The sequence below is a fragment of the Equus przewalskii genome, chromosome 29 (assembly GCF_037783145.1).
Source record: "Equus przewalskii isolate Varuska chromosome 29, EquPr2, whole genome shotgun sequence".
Lineage (NCBI taxonomy): Eukaryota > Metazoa > Chordata > Mammalia > Perissodactyla > Equidae > Equus > Equus przewalskii.
Genome location: NC_091859.1, coordinates 36,425,861 through 36,453,350, shown reverse-complemented (window position 1 = coordinate 36,453,350; position 27,490 = coordinate 36,425,861). Strand labels below are relative to the sequence as shown.

The following is a 27,490-nucleotide window of genomic DNA, read 5'->3' as shown; positions in this document are numbered from 1 at the left end:
CTCCAGGCAGTGAAGGACTGGAGAAGACGCTGGAAGGGTGAGCGGATTACCAACAGTCTTGCAAGAGAAACTAAGATAATAAGACCCACCACTTATTGAGGCTTTCCATGGCCTACTGTTATTGCCCATTTTACAGATCAGAAAACTGAGGCACAGAAGGGTATCAAGAACTGGGAAAGGCCTGAGACTTTACCCTCCTTGCAAACTAGATCACACGACTGGTAACAGGTAGAGGCAGGGTTTGAACTAGGCCTTCTGGCTCCAGAATCCACGCCCTTGACCACTAGGCAGTCCTGCCTCTTAAGGAGTTTGGACTTTCTTCCATATGGGATGGGGGGCCATCAATGGGTTTATAAGTAAGAGAGTGACGTGTTTATATCACAGGTTTAAAAAGCCATTCTAGGGGATAAACACACCAGTTCAAACAAGATGTGACTCCAGCCTCTGGACCCACTTACCCAACTGTCCCCAACTCTCACGGGGAAGCTCACGTAAAGGTGGCACCATTGGTGCCCAAGCAACAGTGTCTCTGCTGCCCTGGGCAGTGGCCCCCGCTCCCGGCCTCCCCTGTCCTGCCCTGGATTTTCCACGACAGTTTCTCCTCGGGATGTCATCTGTGTGTTCCCGTCTTCACAGAACACATGCGGACGCACCAGAAGTCCCGAGACCTCGTGCATCTTCGGGACTTCACGGCCCCTCCTGCCTGCTTTGGCCTCCAGGAGCCTGCCCCACTGCTCTGCTGGGGAGATGCTTCCTCCGAGGCGCGCTGCCTGGGCCAGGTTTCCAGGTCACCGCTTCGATGAGTACTAACTTGCATCCACGCACGCCGGCTCTGGGGTTCAAAGAGCTGGCATTTGATTCATTACTCCCAGAGATCAGGGGAGAAGAGCAGATATGATCCTGGGGCTGGGGGTGTGTGGAGCAGGTGCCCAGGGACCACTGGGCAGGATCCCAGTGGCCAGACATGGTCCCCCAGGGCTGTTGTCTCCTGAGAAATGTTCTGGGCTCTCCCCACTACCAGCACTAAGCAGAGACCTCATGGTAGCCATGGTAGGCCAGGGCCCCAGTTTGAGCCCTCCCTTCAATCAAGAACACAGGCTTGGAAGGGAAACAGACCTGGATGTGGCCTTGGCTCAGGGTTGACCTGGGTGTGGCCTTGGCCAGTGACTCCCAGGAGCCACAGCCCACTTCTCTATCCCAGGCTGCTGCACGAACATCCACAGCCTTCTGAGCATCCTTCCAGGAAATGCCTGGTGGAAAGCTGGAGCTGGAGCTGGATTGTGAGGGATGGTAGGATTTTTTTTTTAAAGTTTTTAATTGCAAAGTTAATTTGCAACAAAATATATAGAGACATTTTTGACTGGAGAAAAGGCTCCTCCACTGCCCCCACACCACAGCCCACTCCCACCCCTGCTTGTTCCCTCCAGTGCCTGGTCCACATGCCCACCAGGGTTTTGCCATCCTAATATAGACTGCAGTGGGGATAGGGGTCATCTCTGGGCCCTTGATGTTTTGTGCCCCCAAGAATTCAGAGGAGGGAACTTCTGCCACCCTCTGAGATCACAAGAAGATTTTTTTTTTTTTTGATGGAGGTGGAGGGGAGTGAACTCTGCTCCTTCAGGAGGTTGGGGATGGGAAGTGACAGGCAGGTGGCCATAGTATAAATAGAGGTTGGGTCAAAATCTCCAGTCCCCTGGCCCCAACAGTGGCTTCTTTTCTTCCTGTCCCCACGCCCACCCCACCTCCATCCCATGGTCTGCGTCTAGTGATGCGCCCGAGCTCAAATGCTGCTCCAATGCATACTAGCTGCGTGACCTTGGACAGCGACCTGACCTCCGTGGGCCTCAGTTTCCTCAGTTGTGCTGTGAGCATGTCCACCGTGAGGCTTAATTGCAACCGAGCTTGTAGCTCGCTGAGCCCAGAGCCCGACACGGAGAAACGCTCCCGGCAAGGCAGCTGTGGGCATCACGGGTCCGGGAAGGGGGCCAGGGCACAAGAGGGGTGGGGTGGGGGTCGCCCAGGAGTCCCGCCCGCCGAGCGGCCCTCGGGGCGCCGCGTGACGGCGGTGGGATAAAGCTTTCGGCGCCGCCCCGCCCCCGCCGCATCCCGGGCGGCGCCCCGACCTCCGCGCCCGGCACGGAACGGGTGCGGGGCTGGGCCAGGGCCGGCCCGGGGGAGCCTACGGGGCGGGGCTGCCGCGCCCGCTCCCCCTCCCCGCCGCCCGCCGCCTTCTCCTCCTCCCGCCGCCCGGGCTCAGAGCGGCGGCAGCAGCGGCCGCGGCCACAGCTCCAGCTCCGGCTCCGGCTCCCGCTCCGCCCGCTCCTGCTCAGGCCCTGCGCGCCCGGGCCCCGCGCCCCGACCCCGCCGCCGCGCCTGCCGGGGGGCCTCCGGCGCCCCCGCCGCCCGCCTCACGCTGAAGTTCCTGGCCGTGCTGCTGGCCGCGGGCATGCTGGCGTTCCTCGGTGCCGTCATCTGCATCATCGCCAGCGTGCCCCTGGCGGCCAGCCCGGCGCGGGCGCTGCCCGGCGGCGCCGACAACGCCTCGGCCGCCTCGGGCGCCGCCGCGTCCCCGGGACCGCAGCGCAGCCTGAGTGCGCTGCACGGCGCGGGCGGCTCGGCCGGGCCCCCCGCGCTGCCCGGGGCGCCGGCGGCCAGCGCGCACCCGCTGCCGCCCGTGCCCCTCTTCAGCCGCTTCCTGTGCACGCCGCTGGCGGCCGCCTGCCCGTCGGGGAGCGAGCAGGGGGACGCGGCGCCCGGCGAGCGCGAGGAGCTGCTGCTGCTGCAGAGCACGGCCGAGCAGCTGCGCCAGACGGCGCTGCAGCAGGAGGCGCGCATCCGCGCCGACCAGGACACCATCCGCGAGCTCACCCGCAAGCTGGGCCGCTGCGAGAGCGGCCTGCCGCGCGGCCTCCAGGACACCGGGCCACGCCGCGACGCCATGGCCGACGGGCCTTGGGACTCGCCCGCGCTCCTCCTGGAGCTGGAGGATGCCGTGCGCGCCCTCCGGGACCGCATCGTCCGCATCGAGGTGAGCGCAGCGCCGCGCGCCGTCGGGGGCAGGCGCGGGTGGGAGGGGCCGCTCGCGGGCGTCCCGGGTCCAGCCGGCGCCGCCGCCGGGAAGAGGGCCCCTGCGGAGGCCCCTGCGAGTCTCTGAGCCTTAGGTGTCCCGTCTGTGTAAAGGGGACGATGGTCCCTTCCTCGCAGGTGAGAAGGACGTATTCCAGTGTGGCACGCAGACCAGAGTCTGGCACTGTGATAGAGGCGCAGGGGGCGCGCGGGAAGGGCTCGTTCCCCATCCTTTTTCCTCCAGGCACCCCTGTAAGCCTCAGTTTCTGCGTCAGTAAAATGGGTACAACAGTGACCACTTGTAATGAGGACTGATTAAAATGTAGGTATGCGGAAATGCTTGGCACGTACTAGGACCTCATTAAATATCCATTTCATTTCCTTCTTCCAGACACCCCCAAAGCAGCGCCAGCCACCACCCCCCCCCCCCACTCACTCCCTACGGTCAGGAGATAGGACGCGCTGTCCAAGGGAGCCGGGTCCTCCTCTCCTGGCCGAAGATTGGGGGAATACAGTGTCCCCTAAGCCAAACCCGGTGCCCCTCATCACCTCCCCCCCTCAAGTGCCCCACCGGGGCTCAGACCACGGACCCGACAGCAGGAGCTCAGATGGCGCTGCCCAGCCACAATAGCTGGAAGCTGGCAGCTCTGGGATGGGAGCTGAGCAGAGAATAGGGCCCCACCCAGGTTCCTCCTCCTCCACTCACCTTTCCCAGACGTCCTGGCTCAGCCTCAGGGTCAGACACGAGGGGTCCAACAGGGGTAGTCCCGTCTTGTCTGTGGTGTGATCCTGGGCCAGTCATTTCTCCTTTGAAGTCCCTAGACCCCTCTCTCCCTGTGAGAACCTGTTTGGGGCCCCCTGGAAGGGGACAGACCAGCTGGGACAGACATCTGGGAGGCACTGACCACCCCTAGCCATCCATGATTTCTAGACTGTGGGGAAAGATGTTGCCAACAAAACTGGATCTGTAGAAGGAGGGGGAGACAGTGGCCAAAGTGCTGGCTGCCCCTTTACTACTCTGCCCCCAGCTGGCAGAGGCAGAGGAGGAGAGGCTGGCAGGAAGGAGATGCAGGGCATCCCCTGTCCCATAGCCCTCTCCATTAAGTCTCTGGGGGAGCAGCACAGGCCATGCACTATGGCAGGCTGGCCACGCCCACGGCCCAGTGGCCCTCTGGAAAGTCTGTGCTGGTGTCAGCACCCGCCCCGCAGGGAGTCGGAGCACAGCTAGGCAGCTCTGAGACCCAACCTCTCACCTCACAGGTGAGAAACCCGGGGCCCGGAGACCTCCTTGGGTGTGGAACAGAGGCAGGAGGAAAGCCCAGAGTCTGCCAGGCCGGCATCCCCTTTCCCAGGCCAGCTCTGGGCTTTCTGGGATGAGAGAGCCGAGAGCAGGAAAATAATCAGGGGATGCCGAACGCCGACGGCGGAGGGCAGTGTCAGTTTCCTCACCTGTAAAATGGGGACCATGCTGGCACCTGCCACACTGGGTGTCAGGAGGGTTAAATGAGTTAATCTCCATGAAGGGCCCAGAACACTGACTGCAGAGGTATGCTCAATCAATTTGAGTGATTGCTATTTTTTTATCATTAAGCTATAATATTACTAATTTTTAAATAGCCAAAAATAAAAACGGGAGCAAACCCTCCTTTTAGGAAATAGATTTCATTAGTGTAAAAGAAAAAAAGATTTGGTTTTCTGTAAACTTCCTCTTGCCTGCCCAGGCCCTGCCCCCACACCCAGATGGCACCCGTGGTTCCTCCCACGTCGGGAGCTGGCAGGGCTGGGCTTGCCCTGGACCTGTTCCCCCAGCACCTGCGCATTTGGCAGGGTGGGCTTCCCTCCAGTTAGCCTGCTGGGGCGGGGGGATCCTGGTGACTGGGATTTGGCACCAGCTCAGCCTCCCAGGTGGAGGGAGCCCTGGCTCCCCTACACACCGCTCCTGCTTTCTGAGCACAGTGGACGTGGAGGGAGAAAGGCGGGGGCTGCGTGCCCGTCAGGTCTGCCTTCCGGGCTGGCGTCGGCCAGAGCCAGTCTCTTTGGGGTCTTTGGGAAACCTGGGTCCTGAAGCCCAACAGATGTGGACCCCATGCAGCCTTTAGTCACTGTCTAGTTTCTCCCCTCTTTTCTCATCCGGTATCCTCAAAAGAATGCCCCAGATTCTCAGCGTCTGCTTTGTCACCTCTCTTCTCTCTCCTGCCATGGCACACTGAACGTGCTCGTGGTGACGTCACCTGACTTGATAAATTGAACGGGAACGTTTCAGCCCTTATCTTGCTGGACCCCCTCCGCCATCTGACCCCACTGATCGTTCCCGCCTGCAGATCGCCATGCCCTTGGCTTCTGGACGCCTCTCAGCTGCCCATCCTCCCTCTGCTTTTCTGTCCCCTTGCGGGGTCCTCCTCCTTCGACATTTGAGCCCCTCCTGGCTCTCCTCTCCTTTTCCTGGGTGAACGCTGCCCCACCCTGAGGCTTCCAACACCCCCTCCACTGTGGGGCCCCAAACCAAGCTCGTCTCCAGCCCAGGGGTGTCTCGGGAGCTCCAGACCAGTAAATCCAATGCTTCCTGAGCACCTCCTTCTGGACGTCCCACTGCCGTCTACCCTCCTCGTGCCCCAACCTGGACTCAGGTCCTCCGCCAGCCTGCTTCTCAGGGGTGCTCTGAGAAGCCACGCTCGACTCCTCCCCCTCCCTCTTCCTTCCAGTGGCCTCATCTCTGTGGATGATTGCAGCAGCCTCCTCACTGGTCTCCCACCTCCAGGTGCACCCCTCCATCCATCCTCCTCCAGGCAGCCCCAGGGGTCTTCCTTAAGCCCACCGTGGGGCTCCCCTGTGGTGTAAACTCTTCAGCCTGCTCCCAGGCTGCTATTGCCCATCTGACCCACCTCCCAGTTTCATCTTGCTTCTGCCTAGATTACCACCAGTGCGTCCGTACTCATCATTTAAGTCTGCTTGGAGGACACCTCCTCCCAGAGGCCCTCCCTGATCATGCTCTGTCCTCTTCCTACTCCCACTGGTGCTCCCATCATCTCCAACACATCCCGTCCCGTCCCCACCTGGCACGTCTCTGCATCTGCCCCTCCGGCTCCTCGCTCCCACCCCCAGCTGGCCCAGCGCCTCCCCCAGGCCTCAAGTGGGGCCACTTTTGAGGGCTTAGGAGAAATTGTCTTCTTTTCTATTTTTTTTTTACTTTTGTTGTTATTGTTTATTGGAAAAAGTCAAAAGGCATTTTGGGGGGAAAACTGTATTTAATTCTACTGTTTTATCTGTTTTTGCAGCCTGCTTTTTGTCCTTTATCCAAATGTAGACGTTGTCCCAGACTTGTGTTGCTGGTAATTATCACTTTCCCGATGGCCTTAATATCCTGGGCTCCGTCCCTGGCTCCACCATCCATCAGTCCCTTGACCGTCTCCTGCTGCCGGAGACGTAGGTTGTTTCTCAGTATTTTTCTTCTAGATGCTCATTGCGGGATCAGTTTCACGCAGATAGTTGTTTGTTTTCTTCTTTTTAAGTCTGTCGAATTATTTCTCCAGGCTGAATTCCCAGGAGTGGTATTACTGGGTCAGAGGATATTGACTTTTTAAGACTGTGGCCAAGAACCACTTTCCAAAAGGGTTGGACCGTTTATGTGGCCACCGACCGTCTACGCATCTTCCAGCGTTCCATTTTTGCACTAATTTAATCTATGTGTGAAATGAAACTTTAAGATTGATTTAATCAGAAATTCTTTGACGTAAAAACCACATCCTTTAGTGGGTCTGGCAAGCTGGTTACCTCCCCCAACCTTGGAGTAGGAGCCGTGGTAAGGAACACCCTGATGATGGTCCCAGGGGACCCCGGACTTAATAGCAATTATAGCTCACATTTCCTGAGCGCTTGCCTTATGTCAGGCACTGGGCATTGTCTCATTAAATCCTCACAGGGTCTCTCTGAGGGAGGTACTATTCTATCCCCCCTTTACAGATGAAGAAATCAAGGTTCAGAGAGGTTAAGAAACTGGCCCAAGGTCACACAGAAGTGGAGCCTCTCTTCAGTGTCTGGCTTCCTTGTTCCTTATCGTTAATTCTAGATCCCTCTGGAAGGGTCAGACCTCACCCACCTTCAGGAGTGAGAGAGACGGGTGAGAGCAGTGCCTCTTGCTGGAGAGCGCCCTGGAGACTTTCTGCCTCAGAGCAGCCAGGGTGAGCGTGCTGAGGGCCCGTCCTCAAAGGCCTGTCCTGCTGGCTGGCAAGACACGAGGCTCACGTTGGGGCTTTGCTGATAGCAATAAATAATACCAACAACAGGTAACATTTATTAGGCACTTACTACATACGTATTAGCTTATTCAGTAGGCCATGCACATTCCTATCTTACAGGCGAGGAAATGGAGGCTCAGAGCTGGAGGGACCAGAGCCAAGGAAATCACCCGCATCCCCCTTCAGTGTCCCGTCTATAAAGTGACACAGTGGGCCAGCTGCTCCCTAAACGCTTGCAGCTCTGAACATCCTCTGCAATAGGAAGGCTGGATGGCATTCTATTGAGCTCGTCTTGTGACGTTAGGCTAATCATGGTCCCTCGCAGGGCCTCCATTTTCTTATTTGTAAAATGGGTGGAAGGAGGGGCTGGGTTTGGTCTAGGCCTTTTGGGTCTAAATTCTGAGTTCTTGGGCAGATGCCTCCTGATTAGGAACGGAGGGGCCAGGTCACATGTGTGTGCGGCCCCTGGGTCCCCGTCCACCCACCCCCAGACCTGCAGTTTCTCAGGAAAGTCTGCAGATAAACACAGTGGTTCAGAGAGTCTCCTCGTGCCTTTTCTAAAGTCTGCTGGTTGCTCTTACCTTTCTCCTACATTGCTGCCCATTCTGGAAGCTTCTGCCATGTGGGGCCTGCCTCCCCTGCCCCTGCCTCCTTGGCCGTGAAGGCGGCCAGCAGAGTGCGGTGAGAGAGTCCTGTCCGTCGGCCTTGTGTTTGAGGCCAGGGAACCTCAGTGCCCTCCAGCCACCTGCAGACCCTGATGGCCCCCTCCCTGGGGCTGGCCTCCCCCGTCTCCGGGTGGGGCACCCACCCTAGAAAGCCCTTAATCCCTACTCCTACCGGTGTGGCCCCTTCATTCGAGCAAGAAACCTGGTGTTTTACACTCCAGCTCTGCCACCTGCTTGCTGTGACCTCGGAAAATTCCTTCTCCTCTCCGATCCTCATTTTTTCCATCTGTCAAACGCGAGGGGTGGGCAGGATGCCCCAGAGGACCCCTCTTGCTCTGTCGTCCTGTACCCTGGAGGCCTCTCGTCCCGGGCAGCCCTTCCCCCGGGAGGGGAGCCCCTTCCGCTGTTCCGAGCCTAGCAGGAGCTGCTTGGGCGGAAGGCAGGGCGTCACCCGTGGGACTTTTTCTTTTTTAAGGTATGTCTTACATTCAAGATATGTAAGAGCTCACATATCTTGCTTATAAAATAGGACCCACATCTAAGGTGTACAGCTCAGGGAATGTTTCTGGATGGAGACACCCATGAAAGCACCACCCAGATCAAGAATCAGAACATTTCCAGTGCCCCCGAAGGCTCTTTTATGACCCCTGAAGTCCTTGCATCCCCAAAGGCACCACTATCCTGGCTTCTGTCAGAGATCAGGCTTGCCTGTGTCTGAACTTCATACAAATGGACTCAGACAGCTGTACCCCTTGTGCATGGCGTTCTCATTCAACGTTGTGTCTGGCGTTCCATCACGATGTCTGTGTCAGTGGCTTGTTATTTTCCTTGGCTGTGTGGTGTTCTGAGGTATGGACATACCTTCATTTATTTCCCCATTCTTCCATGAATGGCCATTTGGGTTGTTTCTGGTTTTGGGTTATTACTAAAAAAGCTGCCAGGAGCATTCTCATGATAGCTTTTGGTGGCTAGAAGCCCTCACTTTTCCAGGATACAGCCCCAGGAGTAGGATGTCCGGGTCCCAGGAGAGGCATATGTTTAGCGTGAGGAGGTACTGCCAAACGCTTTCCCGAAGTGGCACTGAGCGTTTACACGCCCACTGGCGGGCGAGGCTGGCCAACCTCGGCATGGTCATTTTAAAAACGCTCCCTGTTCTGGTGGGCGTGTAGTGGACTCGTTCTGGGTTTCATTTGTATTTCTCTGATGACTCACAATGTGGAGCACCTTTTCTTGTGTTTACTGGCCATTTTGTGAAGTCCTTGCCTGTAGGAGGTAGAACGAGGTCAGGGCGTGGCACCCCTCACCGAGGGAGAATGCACTGGGGTTTCCCCAGGACAATCTTGGGCACGTGATCCCTGCCGAATGCTGGGGACAGGGATTGAGGCAACCAACCTAAAGTGGAAGCACGTATGTGCCCCACACACCCCTCACTTGACTCCAGGGAAGCTGAGACTCAGAGAGGCTGAGTGACTTGCCTAAGGCCACACAGCATGGCAGAAGCTGAGCCAAGACCATAGCTAGGATTTTCTATTAAAATGGGCTGAGGTTGGGGTCCCCAGTCTTTGCTGCAGATTTTTCCCAGGGGACCAGAAGGTGTGTGGGCAGGCGCAGCCTGAGAGGGCAGTCTGTGGCCTTCTTGATGCAGCAGCTTGACAGGGTGTACTTGAAGGGAGAGGTGAGGGGACCTGGGTTTGGGGTGACCTATTACTCACTCTGGGGCCTCAGAGCCCAGGAGGGTATATGGACCCTCAGAGAGCCTTCCCCCGCTTCTGCCGTCCTCCTCACCCTCACCGTGCACCCGTCGCCCTGACTTGGCACCCCCGGGGCACAGAGGCCCATCAGTCTTCTTCTCATTACAGCTCCGAACGGGTACTGGGGGATGAAGGTGGAGGATCAGTCTGCCCTCTGCCACGCGCTCTCCTGCCCCTTCCCGCCGGGGTTAGATGGAGACAGGGCGGCCCCTGGGCCAGCTCCTGGGGAGGAAGGCTGGGAGCCGGGAGCCACAGAGGCTGCTCTGAGAGTCCTCGCCTGACTCACAAGGCTCCTCGCAGGCTCTTGCCGTCACAGCGTCACATCCGCCTCCCCTGCCAGCTGAGAGCACCCCTGGGGGCAGGCTCCCGTCTGATTCGCCCCTGGAGCCGCAGTCCCAGCGCTGAGCAGAGGAGCAGGGCTGGGCGCCCTCTGGCCAGCCTGGTCTAAGGGCCTTACGATTTAGTCCCACGAGAACCTTGGGACTATTACTGTCTCATTCCACAGAGGAGGAAACGGAGCTCAGAGAGGTCAAGAACCTTGCCTAGGCCACCCAGCTGGGACTTCAATCTAAGGCAGTCCGGCTCCGGGGCCCACCCCGCATGGTGACAACTCACTATGCTCTCCTGCCCCTCGATAATAGCGAAGAACAATAATAATAGTTATGACCATGTATCAGCCACTTACTACATGCCAGACTTTACATAGGTTCTTTGATTTTGTCGTTACTTATATCCCGCAGCGTACGTACTATTTTCACCCGCATTTTACAGATGAGGAGACTGAGGGTGAAGAGTTAGCAGCTGGCCCGGGGCCGTAGACCTAGTAAGTGGGGAGCCTGGAAATGACACGGCTTGTCTGACGTGAAGCATGTCCTGCAGCGGCAGCTTCGTGTTGCCCCAGCACCTATTGGCGGAGGGACGAATGAATGAATGAGTGAGTGAGTGAGTGAGTGAGTGCACTGCAGTCCCTCCAGAGAAGCCCTCTTTCTCTCTCCCTGTGGAGCATCTTAGCTCAGGCATCAGGAAAGCTGCCATCTGGAGGGTGAGCGGGCATTGGCCAGAGGAGACGGGTGGGGGGTGGGGGCAGGAAGAGTGTTCTTGGCAGAAGGAACAGCACGTGCGTGCGGAGGTCCTAGGGTAACAGGGACCTGGGGCAGCTGGGGACTTTCTGTGGAGTGCAGTGTAGCCCGCAGGTAGTGAAGGCGAGGCCAGAAGTGCAGGGATCTTATGAGGGGGAAGGGGTTCCAGGAGCATTTTAAGCGGGAGAGCAATGTGGCTGGATCTGCAGTTAGGTGACCGCTGTGTAGGGCCCAGGTGACCGTGGCTGGCACCAGGGAGGGGCAGAGGAGCCGAGTGAGGCTGTGGTTAAGATTCAGGGTTAGAATCTACTCTCAGAGGCTCTGCTTTTGATATTTCCCCCCATTTTTTAAAGAAAACCATTGCAAATTATCTCAGACATCCACAAAGGTATAAAGAAGACCATCCAGGTCCCCACCCAGGACGTTTGCAGCCAGCGGATGCTCCTCCAGGGCCTCCCCGCTCGCAGGCCCTGACCGCCCACCCCGAGAGGTGGTCACCAGTGCCCTGAACTCATGTTCTGTCTCCCGTGCATTTCTTCCTGCTTGTGCAAATGCGTGGTCTAGTTTAGAATCTTTGCAACTTTGTGCAAACGGTATCTGTTCTTTTGTAACTTGCTTTTTTTCTCAGTGTAATGATTAAACAAAAAGATTGATGGTTGAAGATGGAAAAGAGTGGGCTCCTTCAAGAGATATTTGAGCAGTCAGTAACAGTAATGATCGCCGACACATCGCACTTCATGCGCCAACTCTGCCCTCAGGGCATTAGATCTCTTAACTCATTTAATCCTCACTACAATGCTACGAGATAATGTTATTATTGTACCCTTTTTGCTGATGGGGAAACTGAGGCTCAGCAACCTTACGTAACGAGGTCACTGGGCCAGTGGAGCCGGGGTGTGAGCCGGGCAGACTCGCACCAGACTGGGGATGAGCGGATGGGGAGCTGAGACCCAGCCTACAGCGCTGCGCCAGCCTGCTCTCTTTCCAGCCTGCCCTGCTGCCCCGGGAGCCGGGCCCGGGGCTGTCCTGTGCAGGGGCAGCTGTGCAGACACAGGACCCTGACCCTGAAGTCCAGCCCCTTCCCTCTGCTCCCTGCAGGAAAGGAGCGGTCCCCACCTGGGGACAGGGTTACTGTGTCTCCCCACATCCTCCCAGCCTCAGAGTCACCCTGCCTGGGCAGGTCCCTCCTATCCGTGTCCCTCAGTGAAGCTGCCCCACAGCATGCCGGACCCTCCCAGCCTTCTTCTGGCCCCTACAACCTCTTCTCCTGGCCCTCAAGGCAGGCAGGTCGCCAGCACTGTGCCCACTTGGCAGACCAACAAATTGGGACCAGACTGTCAGGGTAGGGCCGAAGAGTGGGAACAGGTTCTGGAATCAGAAGGGCCTGGGCCGGGGTCCGGGCTTTGTGACTTCGCAGCTGTGTGACCTTAGGCAGGTGACTTCACCTCTCTGAGCATCAGTTCCCTCATCTGTAAAGTGGGCCTCCTTACTTCCCCAGGTTGTTGAGAGGGGTTGTGAAATGGTTGCACAGTGCTTCCTCAGTGCAGGACCTGGCACACAGTGCGTGACAAGGACAGCCGCCCCGTTAGCATCCTTATTCCTGAGTGCTAATGAGCCCAGCATGTTAGCGCTGAGCTGGACAGAACCCTGGGCTCCGGGCCCCATGTTCTTGCACCAGACCCCACTCCGGACTCCAGCACGACAGGCTGTGGGTTCCGAACCCCCGTTTTCCTGCCTCATCAGGAGCTGAGTGGGGGAGGCGGCATCATCATCTCCCCCACCGTCTTAGGCTGGGGGCCCACTTGGCACTGGGCTGGAAGCCCACGCGGCACAGCCTGCACCCGCGGCAGATGGGAGAGGCAGGGAGAGGCGTGTTCCTCTGATTCAGACATTGGGGCGGGGAGGGGGCCACACGCAGTCCGTGAGCCCACCTCCTCCCTGGCCTTCCTGTTGGCAGCAGGGCTGGTGGCTCTGACAAAAGAACAGCTTGTGCGCCCGCCTCCCTCAGCCCGCACGGTTTCTCCTCGCAACAGCGTCTGTGTCAGTAGCGCCCGCCATCCCCTTCCTTCCTGGCAGGTACTTCTCCCTCTGCTAGAGAGAGAGGCTCTGGCTCCAGAGGTATCAGCCTGGCCCAGCCCCATCACTGTAGAAAATTCAAAAGGACTTCTGCCTCAGTTTCCCCATCTGTGAAATGGGGACACTAAGTGTAGCAACCAAAACGAGTGGCTGTGAGGACTCATGAGTAAATACATGTAACGTGCTCAGGATGGGCCTGGCACACTGCCTCATTTGGCACAGTGGGAGGAGGGAAACCAAAGATGCAAAGGTGCTGGGGCCCAGAGACCCAGCCGCGGCCCTTCCAACCCTGAGGTGGAATGCACTCGATGAGCTAGTTGCCTCAGCCCAGGGTTTCCTGGACGTCCAGCCACCTCAAAGGCAGTGGGTGGCTGGCCTTGTCACTCCACAGGCCGTCTGTGGTCCAGGGGAGTTTCTTGAGGTAGTGAGCCCCCCATCAGCTGATGTATTCAAGCCTTGCAGTTTGCATTCTGCTTGTACAGTCCATGAGGCTTGTTACTGCCATTCTGCTGTCCTTCCGTCTTCCCCGGGGATGGAAGAGTGGGGCCACTTGTCCTTGTTTTACAAAAGGGGAAACTGAGGCTTTTAGTCCAGAGTCAGGATTTGTAGGCACCTGGGGAGTGAGAAGGAGCCCTCAGGACAGCGAAGGTGAGTGTAACAGGGGTGGGGCCCGGTGTCCTGAGCCGCTCACCGACCGGGCCTACCCACCTCACCTGGCCGCCACCCCAGCCTGGTGGCCCAGCAGGCATCCTCATGGATAAGCGACTGTGCCCTCTTATGTGGGACGTGGGGTGGATCAAGGCGGCCCTCTCTGGGCCAGGCTTGGGCTGCGCCCTTCCCCTTCATGCCATCGTTTAATCCTCACCACAGCCCTGCCAGCTGGGCATTCCAAGGCCCCTTTTTATAGATGAGGAAAAGTGACACCAGAGGGGTTAGCCCGCCTGCCTGCACTCTCCAGCTGGAGCCGCAGAACCGAGCCTCAGTCCCTCCAGCTCCTCAGCATGCAGTCACGTTACTGTCCGTGGTAGCACTGTCCATGTCCCTTGTCTTGGGCACCGAGCATGGCAGTGACAGTCTGCCCTCCCCACTCCCCAGCACTTTGAGGCTGGAGACACATTTATCCCCTCATTAAATGGCTAGAAAATGGGCTGAGAGAGGTTCAGGGACTTGCCCAATGTCACCCAGAGAATGGCCAGCAAGGCCAGGGCTGGGCCCGTGAGGCTGGAGAGGGTCTCCTGCGCTTGCCCATGGACGTCCCCACGGCTCAGGCACTCAGGGAATGCAGGGGGGGCTCTTGGTTCCTTTCTGCTTCTGGCTGGCTCTTCGGCATCTGGCACAGCACCCAGGCCGTGGTCACGGAACATGTGCTCAGTGGAGGAGCCTTGAGGACTCAGCGAGTGAGCTCAGGTCTGAGGCCAAGCCTGGGCGCAGGGCCCAGGGCAGGCGGGGCGGGAACTACCCGGGCCCCTGGGGAGGAAGCATCGGCCTGTCAGTGGGGAGCGGGGAGGAAGGAGGAAGCCAGGGGGACGGAGAAGGTCTGATTTGGCCCCTAGAATCTCACTGAATTATTAATTTCCTACTGATGTTCCCATGACGTGGCTGCCAGAGACTGCCCCCTCCCAGCGTCTGGACTTGTGGCCTCGCCTGCCTTCCTCCACTCCCGAAGGGGCTTCCTCCAACAGGGGAGGGGAAAGGAGAGGCCCCCCTACTGGCTCCTGCCCCAATTCTTCTGCCTACTGGGGGCTTAAGACGGGAAAAGGGGGATTCGAAATGCTTTGTCCTCTTTCTGGGCAGGCTGGGGGTGTCAGAGACCACTTAGGAACACTCTGCCCTAGACAGTAATTACATTAAACAGCCTCTGTTTCTTGGCACTTACCACTTAATCATCCCCACGGGCCTTCTAAATAGGTACAGTTGTCCTGTGTTGCATGTGAGGAAACATGGGGTTCAGAGAGGTGAAGGCCTTTGCCCAGGGTCACACAGCAGATTGGTTCCCAAGCCGGATTTGAACCCTAGGCTGTCTGACTCCAGAGTCTGTGATCTGAACCACCTGCTACCCTGGAATGGCCACACCACTGAAGCCCCTGGTTCATGCCCCTGGGTCTGCCCGGTGCCCACACCAAACCTTGCACCATCTTAGAGAAGCTTGGCGAGTGAACGAGCGAAGCCTAAGACGGTCCACTCCTCAAGGACCTGTCAGTGTACAGGCTTCTGGGTATGAGGGACTCGGGCCACGGCTCTCAACCCGACTGCATGTTAGAACCACTGGGAGCTTGCACAGTGCTCCACTGCCACTCCTCCACCCCACCCGCCCTGGGCTGCACTGTCCTTGAGGGAGGAGCCGGGCTGCTTGCAGCTGACCTTCATGCACCCGTCCTGGAAACAGCCTGCTGGGCACCCAGGACGGGTTTGTGGCCTGGAGTTGGTGTTGCCATCCCCATTTTGCATACGGGGAAGTTGCGGCTCACCTGGGGTTACTCAGGGGGGCAGTGGGCATCTCTGAGCCCAGGCGTCTTTCCTTCCTCGCTCTGAGTGACCTCACATGCCTCTTACTCTGCCCTGTGAGCAGCAGGAGCTCCCAGCACGTGTGAACTTCTCTGCTTCCCCGGCCCCTGCGCCCGCGGTGCCCACCGCCCTGCACTCCAAGATGGACGAGCTGGAGGGGCAGCTGCTGGCCAAGGTGCTGGCACTGGAGAAGGAGCGTGCGGCCCTCAGTCACAGCGGCCAGCGGCAGCGGCAAGAGGTGGAGAAGGAGCTGGACGCTCTGCAGGACCGTGTGGCTGAGCTGGAGCACGGTGGGTCCTGGGCCCGCAGAGGGCATAGCCGGAGAGGCCTCCGTCCTTAGATGGTTCCTTGGGGTGGCAGATTCACTGGGAAACATTGTCACGCTCTCCAGAGGCTGACGTTAGGCAGGATATGGGGAGGAGGCTGTGACACCCAAGAGGGACAGAATAACTGGGGGATGTCATCATCATTATTATTACAGTTAGCACTTTCTGGCGCTTACCATAATTATGTACGGGAGTGAGCTAAGTCCTTGACACAGCAGCTTGTTTACTCTTCACAAACTGCACAGGGATGGTACTGTTATCATCCCCTTTTCACAGATGAGGAAGCTGACCCTCAGAGTCCCAAGACTGTCCTGTTCAAATCCCAGCTCTGCCACTTACTAGCTGTGTGGCCTAAATCTGTCTGTGCCAAGGTTTCCTCATCTGTAAACTGGGGGCTATAACAGTGGCTGCCTCATAGGGCTGTTCCAGAATGAACGAGCTGATGTACGCAGAGCACTTAGAACAGTGCCTGCCACACAGACAGCACTGCAGACTGCTTGCTACATGAATGGGCCAAGAACGCTAAAAATGATCGTAGCAATAGCTCACATTTCTTGAGCATTTACTATGGGCTAAACCCTTGCATAGCTTGTTCCTGGGAGGGAGGGAATAGTCCCCATGTTACTGGGGAAACTGAGGCCCAGAGAGGGTCAGTTAAACCTGTTGAAAGTCACGCGGCTGGGACGTCGTGGAGGTGGGACTTGAACTGAAGACGTCTCAGGTCCAGAGCCCTTGTGTTCTAGCCACGCCCCTCAATGCAGAGGCGAAGTAGAGAAAGCGGTGAAGGCACCTGTCACCGAGCAGGTGCCCAGGGACTAGCAGCCCTCATTCTGGAGTGTGCCCTGCTCACCTCACAATCATCAGTGTCCACTGACCCCCACATGTCCACCTTGTCCCCACCAGGGTCCTCGGCCTACAGCCCCCCGGACGCCTTCAAGATCAGCATCCCCATCCGCAACAACTACATGTACGCCCGCGTGCGGAAGGCGCTGCCCGAGCTCTATGCCTTCACCATCTGCGTGTGGCTGCAATCCAGGTCAGACGGCACTGGCCAGGGCACCCCCTTCTCCTACTCAGTGCCCGGGCAGGCCAACGAGATCGTGTTGCTGGAGGCGGGCCACGAGCCCATGGAACTGCTGATCAATGACAAGGTGAGCGGGGCCAGGCAGAGCAGGAGGGATCGGGGGCCGGGGACACCCTTCGGGAGCAGCTGCACTGTGCTGGGCCCCAAACACGTGGGCCCTTTCAGTTCTGCTCGGTGTTGTGAGTACACGTGAAAGACTGCTGTGTGCTGAGCTGGGTTCTAGGACTGCAAAGACAAGCAGACCTGGGGCTGCCTGAAGAGGGGCTGTGTCCAGAAGAGGCCGTCGGGGGTGCTGTTCCCATGTACAGGGGAGACACGAGGCCCGCAGAGACTGACTGCCCCAGGAAGTGTCTGCCCCCAGGGCCCTGCTCATTCTCTTGGACAAAGAGAGAAGGAAATGAGGTCCAAAGACCGACCTGGGGAGGGAGGGAGGGAAGTGGGTTCCCTTGCCCTCCTCTGCCCCTGCCCTCCTCCCTCCCCCGCGGCCAGCCCTTTGCCCCACCCCTCACGTGGAGAGCAGAAAGGAGCCATGGTCAGGCTCTGGACCTGAAGGCTGGGTCTGAATCCTGGTTCTGCCTCTTACCCACTGTGTGACCTTAGACTAGTCACTCACCCTCCCCGTGCCTCAGTTTCCTCATCTGTAAAGCAGGAATGATAATAGTCTCTACCTTAGAGGGTTGTGGTGAGAAGTAAGTGGCTTAAATACTTGTCAAGGGCTTTGAGCAAAGTCTCACATTTAGCAAGCCTCGACAGATGTGAGCTGTTTTTATTGTCCCAGGCCTTGTGCTAATAAGTACTTTACTCACATTATCACCTTTGACCCTCTCAAAAGCACTGGGAGGTAGATACCCTATTATCCCCATTTTGCAGATGGAAAAGCTGAGACTCAGAGATGGCAAATAATGCACCCTGGTCACAGCTGGTGAAGGGGTGATGATGTGATTTGGGGCCTTGGGCCCCAGAAAGCACCTTTTAACCCCTCCACTGTTCTGCCCTTGGGCCATCCATCTTCCCCATGCCTGGGCCTCCCACCCTCCACCCCTCCCCCAGCCTGGCTGCAGAGCAGAACAGGGACCAGCCTTGGGTAGGGGGAATGATGTTGCAGGGGTATAGTGATGGAGGGGGGAGGCAGGGAGCATCTTATTAGCCACTCCCCCCAAGTATCCTCCCTTGGCTCCCACAGTGCTTTGGGTCTTGCAGGCATGGTGGTCTTCTGAGACTCCCTGGAAATGCAGACACCACATATGGCACCCACTTGTGACCAGCCCATAGCCACAGAGAGCTGCTAGGAGAGGTTGACACCCATCAAAATCCTGCTCAGCAGGAGGTGCCTGTCATGGGTCTCCTGGAGGAGGAGGAGGGAGATGAGCCCACGGGGCGGTGAATTTCTCTCATGGCCCAATAGGTTCTACGAAGATTGGGGTAGCTGGACGACATCTAGATCCTACTGCTCTGTTCCCTTTCTACACACCCTGGCCGCCGTCCTTGGCTCTGCCCATGGTCAGCCCTCAGTTCTTAGTAGGAGGGATTCAGCACCCTGGACAGAGCCCAGGGCAGCCCTATTCCAGAACCTCCTTTGAGCACCAACCTCGCAGGCTGCTTACAGTTCCTCTTTTATTCCAACCTCTAAGCCTTTGCTCCTGCTGTGCCCCCTACTTGGTTTGCCTTGCAGTGGAATGCTCGGAGTCCACTGTCCTTCCAGATGTGCTTAGACTCCATTTTTCTGTTCCCACACCCCTCTTCCTCTGCATCTTCACAACCTCTGTACCTCCTCTATGACCCCTGTTATTTTGTCTTGTAATATTGTCCCTGAAGTCCTTCCCTCCTGTGCAGACCCAGCTCATTTACGGCTGGGACCAGAATCCTTATCCCCAGCGTCCAGAACAAGGCCTGGCACCAAGTAGGCCTCAGAGAATGTTGCATTAAACTGTGATCTCAGAGAACTGAGGAGATGAAAGAACCCTTTGGGAGCCCCAACTCCACAGGCAGCAAATACCTTTCATCTCACAGGCCAACTCTAATCAATCAGCAGTGGCCTCTGAGAGCACTGTGATGAGAAAGATTCTGAGGCTGAGTCTAGGCTCATGATTGATTAGTCATGTCTGCCTTGGGTGGAGGAGGTGGAGGTGGCTGCATATTTTCTATCCCATGCCTGACGTCCTCACTTTACAGATGAGGAAGCCAAGGCCCAGGAGGAAAGAGCAGTCTTCCCAAGGTCCCACAGGGGGTTGTTGGCAGAGCTCAGGCCACACGCTGGTGCCCAGTCTCTGAGTCCAGGGCTTGTGCCACCACTGTCAGTGCTTCTTGAATCTAGCTGTGTGCCGGGCACTGTGTGAGGTGTTCAGGGGCAGCTGGGATCGTGAGATGCTGCTCCTGCCCCACATGACCTCACAAGCCTGTTAGAGAGTGAATAGACTACCTGCGAACACCAACACTGCACAGTCCCCTGTGATCTGAGTGAAGCTGCCTGGTGAGGTCACGGGGAAAGAGGAAAGAGTGTCGGAAGGATGCTGGGCTGGGAGGAATGGGAGGTCAAGCCTGGGTCAGTCCCAGGAAGGAAGGACATGGTTCTCTTGGGCCCCCACCCCACTGCTCCAGCCTTGGGCCTTGTGGCACCTCTGACCTGTGGCTTGGGGACCTATGTTCAGGTGGCCCAGCTGCCCTTGAGCCTGAAGGACAATAGCTGGCACCACATCTGTATCGCCTGGACCACGAGGGATGGCCTGTGGTCTGCCTACCAGGATGGGGAGCTGCGGGGCTCCGGTGAGAATCTGGCGGCCTGGCACCCCATCAAGCCTCATGGGATCCTTATCCTTGGCCAGGAGCAGGTAAGGCTCAGGGTGATTTCGGGGCTTGAGACCCAAATAGATATCCTACCCACCCACGGCCCCTGAGGAGGAGGGCCTAGGTGGAGGGACCCTGAAAGCACAGCAGTGATCACTCAGTCTGAACCAGCCCTTCTGCAGATGGGCAGAGTGAGACCCAGAGAGAGCAGAGACCTGCCCAATGGGCTGGAACCTTGGGGCGGGACCAGAACTTTGGGGCGGGCCTTGGAACCTTGGGGTGGGGCTTCATCAGGGACAGAGACCTGACTCTGAGTCTGCCTGTCTTTTCTGCTCCTCACTCCATGTCTCTCTCCTTTCTCTCTGCTCTCTTGGCCCAGGATACCCTGGGGGGCCGGTTTGATGCCACCCAGGCCTTCGTGGGTGACATTGCCCAGTTTAACCTGTGGGACCACGCCCTGACACCTGCCCAGGTCCTGGGCATTGCCAACTGTACCGGGCCACTGCTGGGCAACGTCCTCCCCTGGGAAGACAAGCTGGTAGAGGCCTTCGGGGGTGCAACAAAGTCCGCCTTCGATGTCTGCAAGGGGAGGGCCAAGGCATGAGGGGCCACCTCGCCCAGGGCCCCTCTCTTGCCTGCCAACTCGGGGACCTTATGGGGGGCGGGGGTATATTCCCTCCTCAGCCTACCCACACCCTGGCCTCCCTTCCTGCCCTACTCCTGGCCATGCCTCCCATTTCCCCAGCCATACCCACATCTCCAGAATGCCCCGCCCTGCAATGGCTGTTCCCTAATCCCACTTGGATGGGGACAAGCAACTCAAGTCAACGGGTCAAGCCTGGGATGAGTCCAGGGCCTGGCAGGGGCTGGGTAGCAGTGCCCACGGCCTGGCATTACACTGGAGCCCTCTCTTACCCCACCCCACCCTGTCCCATCAACCACATCTGATTCCACTGATCTCGACAGCATTCCCCATGGGGTTGTGTATGGGGGAAGCACCCACTATCTCAACAGCAGGGTGGCTGTCCACCCCCCTGACCCCCATGCACCAAGCCTGACCCCTTCCCCTTCAGGGCCACAACAGGCTGTAGAGCCATCGCCCCAGCTGGGAAGGCGATGACGGAGATCTGGGAGCCTCAGACTCCCCCGTCCGCCCTCGTTCCACCAGCTGCCAGTCAAGGCAGCGGGATATTGATGGAGCCTCTCCGCTCTCGCCCTGCCCTGTACCCACACCCACACCCTCCCTCTGCGTCCTCTTGCCTTGTTTTTTTGTGTGCAGTGGTCTGAATATTGGTCCTATGCCTGGCCCAGCCCCACCTCAATTTCCAGGACATTCCCTTTCCAGTTCCAGCCTGGAGGGTTAGGGACCACAACCCCCAGAGGCCAAAGGGCCATAGTCACCCCTGTGGCCACCCACAGCTGTGCCCACTGGCATGGTCACCTCTCCCTCTCTGCACCCAGGACGGGGCCTGGGCCACTATAGCCTGGGCTGGGAGCAGCTTGAGGCAGAGGCCCGGTGCCCCAGGGGATCAAGCTCCAGCAGAGCCACATTACCTACCCCGCCTCTGCATGGCCCTGCCGCCTCTGGGGAAGGAAGGAAGAAGCTGAGAGGGCGGGGAGGAGCCCGGGGTGATGGGCAGAGCACTGGATGAGGAGGAGGAGCCCTTGGTTCCCAGCCAGCCCTGCTGCTAACCTGCTGTGTGGCCTTCTATAAGTCTCTGCCCTCTCTGGGCTGGCCTTCCTCATTTGTGAGCTGAGGCCCTTGCTTTCGTCATTTCTGACAGCTCTCCAGATCAACCGTGAGATGGTCTGTGATTCCAGGTGGATTGGGGGTGGGGGGAGCCAAGCCTGAGAACCTGCCTAGTGACTGAGGGGCAGAGCAGGAGCAGCTCCTAGGACCAGGCAGCGCGTGGGATCTGGCTAGGCGTGAGTTAGGGTCAGCAGCTGGCTCCGGAGAGTCAGGGGCGAGGGCACAGGTCAAGGCAGAGCAACCTCACGCACAGATCGTAAAAGCCAGCTCTTCTGGGTCCCCTCAGACAGGCACCGCCGCCTGTCTGAGAGTGTCTCAAAGGGCTGGTGGCTTCCTGGTCCCACCCTTGAATCCTCACCAGCTCCCCCAAGAGAGTGGAAGAATGTTAAAGCTGAGAAGAGCCACCCAATCTGACCCCTTGCTTGTATATAAAAGGGGAAGAACTCAGAGAGGGCAAGTGACTTGCACAGGATCACACAGCACAATGAGGCAGAACCAGAACTAGAACCCAGTGCTTCTGACTCCCTCTTCAGTGCTCTTCCCCCCACACCATACTGCCTGCCCATGAGGGTCTTTGAGTCTAGCCCACACCTAAGAGGATGGACATCTGAGAGGTCAGAATCCTTTCCCACATGACCGCTGGAACATCTTTGTGAAACACCAAACATCTTGGCATCTTCCCCCAGGAGGTAGCTGGAGGAGAGGTGTGCTCCAGGGCCCTCTGACACGAATGGAGAGCTGAGGATGCAGGTGACCTACCCGGTGTCCAGGCAGCTGCAGGCTACCTGACTCAGTGGGCACTGGTGCTTTTGCCCCCCTCTTGTTCCCAGTCCCCACTCTCCAGGCCACTTAGCCTGAGGCTGAGGCAAGAGCCGCAGGCTGTGGGCCCAGCGCAGTGCCCTGGAGGCTTCTCCGAGACCTGTTGCCTCCAGCCCCCAGATCCTTGTTTCCACTTCAAGAGCACAAGCAGACCGTTCAGCCCCTCCGGCCCGACTCCCCCCAGAAGAAGGAGCGATGGCGTGCTTCAGCCGGAACCTGCGGAGATCCAGGTTGCCCTGGTAACCGCCGATGACATCAGCCCCAGTGCTGGGTCAAGCGTCTCGTAATGACATATGCTGTTGCTGGGTGACGGCGGAATTCAGAACTTAGATTTGGGGATGCTGGGCTTTCTTGGGTTGCTGTTACTGTTTTTAAGGAAGCAGTTTTGGTGGAGGCCTTGGGGTAAGGAAAGGGTCTTAGAAGGGAGGGAACGGAACTTGTCTGACCCCTTGAGCCCACCCGGAGGCATCTCCCCAAGTCCTTTATGCTTTGTCGTGGTGGTAATGAAATAGCTGACGTCTGAGCCTCGTGCCTGTCCTGAGTCACACTGGTCAGCTCTCCAGAGGGAACAGGAACGAACTGGAGATGTTGGGTTGCAGGCTCTGAGTCTGGGCCATTGGTGAGTGGCCTGGGTCCCCATTTCCATTCCAGGAAGACGAAACTCCAAAGTCCCCACCCCTTCATCCATTGATCATTCTTGGTACCTTTGCCAAACTCCTGCTGTTGGGCTCCAGCTTTGATGTCTTCTTCAGCTGCTCCCGGGCACAGCCAAGAAGATGGGGGAGGAGGAGCTAGACGTGGTGCTTGCTTGTGCCCCGAGCTGCTCCAGGCCAGTAGCGATGCTGGAGGCCCTGTTTGTTACATCCTTTTTAAGTGTCAGGCACTGTGCTGAGCACCTCACGGGCATCATCTTCACAATACGGTTATAAGCTAGGACCGTTCTTAGTCCCATCATACAAGTGAGGAAACTGAAACACAGAGAGGTTAACTGCCCTGCCCAGTGTCAATCAGCCAGCAAGTGATGGAGCACAGAGTTCAAACCCAGGCAGGTTCCAGCCAGGGCCCAGTGCAGAGCCTGAGGGGCCAGAGACCCCCACCCTCTGTGGACCGGGATTTGGGCCTCATTGCTCCTTGTGGGTTTTGGCCTGAAGGGATGTACCTGACCCCATTCACCACCCCGTGGGGTTTGAGGTGGAGAAACAGGCACGGGATGGGTCAGTCCCAGGGCTGGGGTCCCCTTGGTTGAGGCCATGGGAGGGGTCCCACTGCAGCATGCCCATCGCCTCAGCCCTTGTCTAAGTGGCTGGAGTTTCCAGGAGAGCTGAAAGGAATCAGGAAGCTGGACAGTATCCTGGGAGCCCCAGGCAGGCAAGGGGAGGATACTGATATTTCTCAAACTCCTGCTTTGAGCCAAGCCCGGCGCCAGGTGCTTCACAGCTCTTATCTGCCAGACTTTCCCAACTTTGCGGCACGTTGTGCCCCCAATCAATGTCCCCAAGGGACAGATCCCCTTGCCACAATTGTGCATGACCAGGACCACAGATTTGGGCGGGAAGGGCTCTCGGAGGAGGCCGAAGCCCTCATTTTACAAATGAGGATGCAGGAGCCCAGGGAGGGTGAGTGGCCCTTGGGGTCACCCTGCCGGGACCCAGGAGACCTGAACCCAGCTTTCTCTCTGCATTCAGTGCTGTCTCCACAATGCAGTGGCCCCTTTCCCCCTGGGATGGGGTCCCTCCTTTTCTCGATTTCCCAGCACCCTTCCTCTGAGCAAACTGGGGAAGCGGCCCCCTCCCAGAGATGGGACTACTCTCTTCACCCGCTTTGTCCCAGCTGCCTGCCACCCCAAACCCCACCTCCCCCGCAACCCCTGGCCCCGCTGAGTCGGGAGGGGGCTCGCGTAGGCCCAGGCTGAGCAGCGAGTGAGCATGTCGAGCTGTCGGACGCTGTGAAGTCAGTGCACCAACTGGTGACCCAGCCCCCGCCCCCCTCCCTCTCCTCGCCCGATTTTGTACATAAAGTGACATGAGATGCAACATGTGCGTATGTGTGTGTGTGTATGATATATGTCATGGTGTTTGTTACTTTTTTGTTTTTGTAAATTTGAATGTTCAAAATAAACATGATGTTTACTCTGAGGCTCTTCTTGCAAGGGTGGGGTACCCTGGGGGGCACCGGGCAAGAGGGAGGCAGCTACTTGGGGCAGGGAAGGAGGCAAAGATAAAGGAGGTACCCCCTTGGTGCCCCAAAGCCTCACCCAACCCCACTTAGGGCCCCCAACCTGACAGGTTGTGCAGGTCCCTTTCCCAGGATGTGTGCAGGAAGGATGTAAAGAACACAAGTCCCACATGGAAAGTGTCCCAGTTCTGATAACTGGGCTTTGGCCTCATTCCTGACACCCCATCCCCACCTGGTGCCCCAGTTCTGGGAAACAAGTCCCAGACTTGTTCCCTGAGACTCAATCTGCCTGAGTCACTTGCCTGGACCCCCAGAGTTTGCCTCCCTTGGGGTCCTGGGGAGACAAGGGGAGGAGAGAGGGAGGGGCTCTGTTGTGTTTCAACCTGTGCCCTCCCCACCATCTGCCTGGACTCCCCTGACACGTTTGGCCCCTAGACTGGAACCTCGGACCAGTGTCAGGATCCGCTTCCCCTACCACCTCTCTAGCACCCACCCCATCCCTGGGAGGTCTTGATCTATTCCCAGCCCGCCCTGTCAACACCATCTTGGGGGCACAGCCTCCACCCTCCTGCTCCATCTCTGCTCCTGGTTGGACCTTGTCCTCAAATGCCAGAGGGCCACTGAGGGGTCAGGGGTCACACCAGCAGCATGGTCCCTCCCAGACTTTTCTGAAGCTCTCCAAACCTCCAAGATGAGGGAATTCACCCCATGGAGACCAAGGGGCACAGCTGGAAGCAGGCACTTCCAACAGGAAAACCGCCTATGAAGTCTACTGAGTTATCTGAAAAATTCGTGTGCCTTCTTCATCCTACTCCAGAATGAATCCAGATTTGTTTTAAAATAAATATGTTTTTAATTACCACTGAGCAAAATTAAGCCACAGGCAGATCTGCCTTGTTTATCCTCTCTTGCGCTGAGTTACTTACAAACACCCTCTCTCCCTCTGTCCCACTCAGCTGGCAACGTCCCGCCCTGGTTAAATCCCGCTGTCCACCTGCTTCGTGCCAGCACCTGCACCGCTGAATGCTGTTGCGCAAAAGCACACAGCTCTGATGTGTGTTGACTCTCATTTTAAATTCACAGCTGGAGATCTTCGAGGGTCGTCGTTTCTCGCTGCCCTGTAGTCTTTTTTGTTTTTTTTTTTTTGAGGAAGATTAGCCCTGAGCTAACATCTGCTGCCAATCCTCCTCTTTTTGCTGAGGAAGACTGACCCTGATCTCACATCCGTACCCATCTTCCTCTACTTTATATGTAGGACACCTACCACAGCATGGCTTGCCAACCGGTGCCATGTCCGCACCCGGGATCCGAACCGATGAACCCCGGGCCACCGAAGCAGAACGTGTGCACTTAACCGCTGCACCACCGGGCTGGCCCCTGCCCTGCAGTCTTAGCACACTGTCCCTGGTGAGGGCTTGCTCTCCAAAATAGCTAAACATCAGATCCTCTCTCTCCTCAAACCGCCTACAGCCTTCCACCCCAGCCTTGCACACTCAAGGGTGACCTTGCCTCATAGTCCATTGAGGGAACAAAACCATCATCACCTCAACACCAAATCTGCCCACAAACCCGCACTGTCCCTCCTGCTCCAGCTTCCCTCCTGCCACGCAGAGTGCGCTGCCCGCTCCTACTAGACGCCCTTGTGTCCTGGATCCCCACCCCCCTCGCCTTCTCAAAAACTTCTCTCCCGAATGATCAACTTCTCCTTGTCTGTTATTCCAACAGCTATGCGAATATGCCCTAGTGTCAAACAAAATCACCCATCCAGAACCAGCCTCCTCCTCTAGCCACCACCCACTTCTTTGCTTCCTTCTCTGCAAGACTTCTTGAAAAAGCAGGTGTGTCCCCAAGGGTCCCCAAGACCACCCTCATGTTTGATGATTCACTAGAAGGACTCAGAGAACTCAGAGAAGCTGTTGCACTCATCGTTATGGTTTGTTACAGCAAAAGGATACAGGTTAAAAGCAGCTAAGGAAAAAGGCATACAGCGCAGGGTCCGGGAGAGACCCGGAGCCAGCTTCCAGAAGTTCTCTCCCATGCAGTTGTGTGGACCATGCTTCATTCTCCCAGCAGTGTTGCGTGACACACGTACAGAAAATTGTCAGCCAGGGAGGCTCCCAGAGCCTCAGTGTCCAAGGTTTGTAATGGGGGTCAGTCACATAAGCATGAAGCACCCACATGAGTGACATTAACCACACAGTCTCCAACCCCCACCCCCAGAGGTCAAACTGATAAGCATGACCTAGAGCCCCAGGCAAATAAAAACAGGTGTTTTCCATATATCACTTTGTTAGCATAAACTCTCTGATATGGCCCAAGGTACACAAAGACACTCTTATCAGGCTAGATCTCCCAAGGGCTCAGAGGTTATCCTCCAGGGCTGGTCAAGGTCCAGTCCTTTCTTTGGAATGTGCAGGGTTTGAGCCCCCTGAGCCCGCTGAGTTAACCCTTCACTGCACATGGGGTCTATAGTCTTTGTTGCAACTTGCTCCCTCTCTCATGCAAGCCTTGGCCAGTTCCCTCTCAACTGCTGCCCCCACCACTCTACTGTGATCACTCTTGTCAAGGCCAACAGCAACCTCTGTGCTACAAAACCTCATGGCCTGGCCTCGGTCCTCATCTGAGCTGAGTCCTCAGCCGCATTTGATGCGTAGTTAGCCACTTCTTCCTTCTTAAAAGTTTTTCTTCTCTTGCTTTCCAAAACATGCCTCCTCCTGGCTTTCCCCTCTGCCTCAGTGGTTCTCAAACTTTAGCCTGCATCACACTCATCTTATTGAAGCACTGATTTCCAGGGGCCGGCCTGGTGGTGCTGCAGTTAAGTGCGCACTTTCCACTTCGGCAGCCTGGGGTTCACCGGTTCGGATCCCACAGGCGCAGACCTAGCCAGGCTGTGGCAGGCATCCCACATCCCACAGTAGAGGAAGATGGGCACGGATGTTAGCTCAGGGCCAGTCTTCCTCAGCAAAAAGAGGAGGATTGGCAGCAGATGTTAGCTCAGGGCTAATCTTCCTCCAAAAAAGAAAACAACAAAGCCCTGATTTCTGGGCCCCACCCCCAGAGTTTCCAAGGCAGTGGGGCCTGATGTTCCGCATTCCTAACAAGTGCCAGGTGATGCTGTGGCTGCCGCTCCCCGGAATGCACTTTGAGAGCCACCGCTTAATTTCAGTGGCTGCTC

At 57.4% G+C, this 27,490-nt stretch overlaps 1 protein-coding gene across 1 annotated transcript; it reads left to right on the top strand.

Moving 5' to 3' along the window:
- Positions 1 to 641: 641 nt before the first annotated feature.
- On the top strand, positions 642 to 24,275 carry NPTXR (neuronal pentraxin receptor). The gene is made up of 6 exons (XM_070599168.1): positions 642 to 787; positions 2,077 to 3,028; positions 15,442 to 15,667; positions 16,607 to 16,854; positions 19,436 to 19,615; positions 19,951 to 24,275. The coding sequence occupies exons 1-6, from the start codon at positions 642 to 644 to the stop codon at positions 20,173 to 20,175; spliced, it is 1,977 nt and encodes a 658-aa protein (XP_070455269.1). The 3' UTR covers positions 20,176 to 24,275.
- Positions 24,276 to 27,490: the final 3,215 nt, after the last annotated feature.

What these genes read in the sequence shown, in the direction of transcription:
- NPTXR (XM_070599168.1), top strand. Translation starts at nt 642, where the DNA reads ATGCGGACGCACCAGAAGTCCCGAGACCTCGTGCATCTTCGGGACTTC. An exon ending in TGCCTGGGCCAGGTTTCCAG is followed by an intron (nt 788 to 2,076) that starts GTCACCGCTTCG and finishes GGTGGGATAAAG; the next exon opens with CTTTCGGCGCCGCCCCGCCC. An exon ending in TTATCCTTGGCCAGGAGCAG is followed by an intron (nt 19,616 to 19,950) that starts GTAAGGCTCAGG and finishes CTCTTGGCCCAG; the next exon opens with GATACCCTGGGGGGCCGGTT.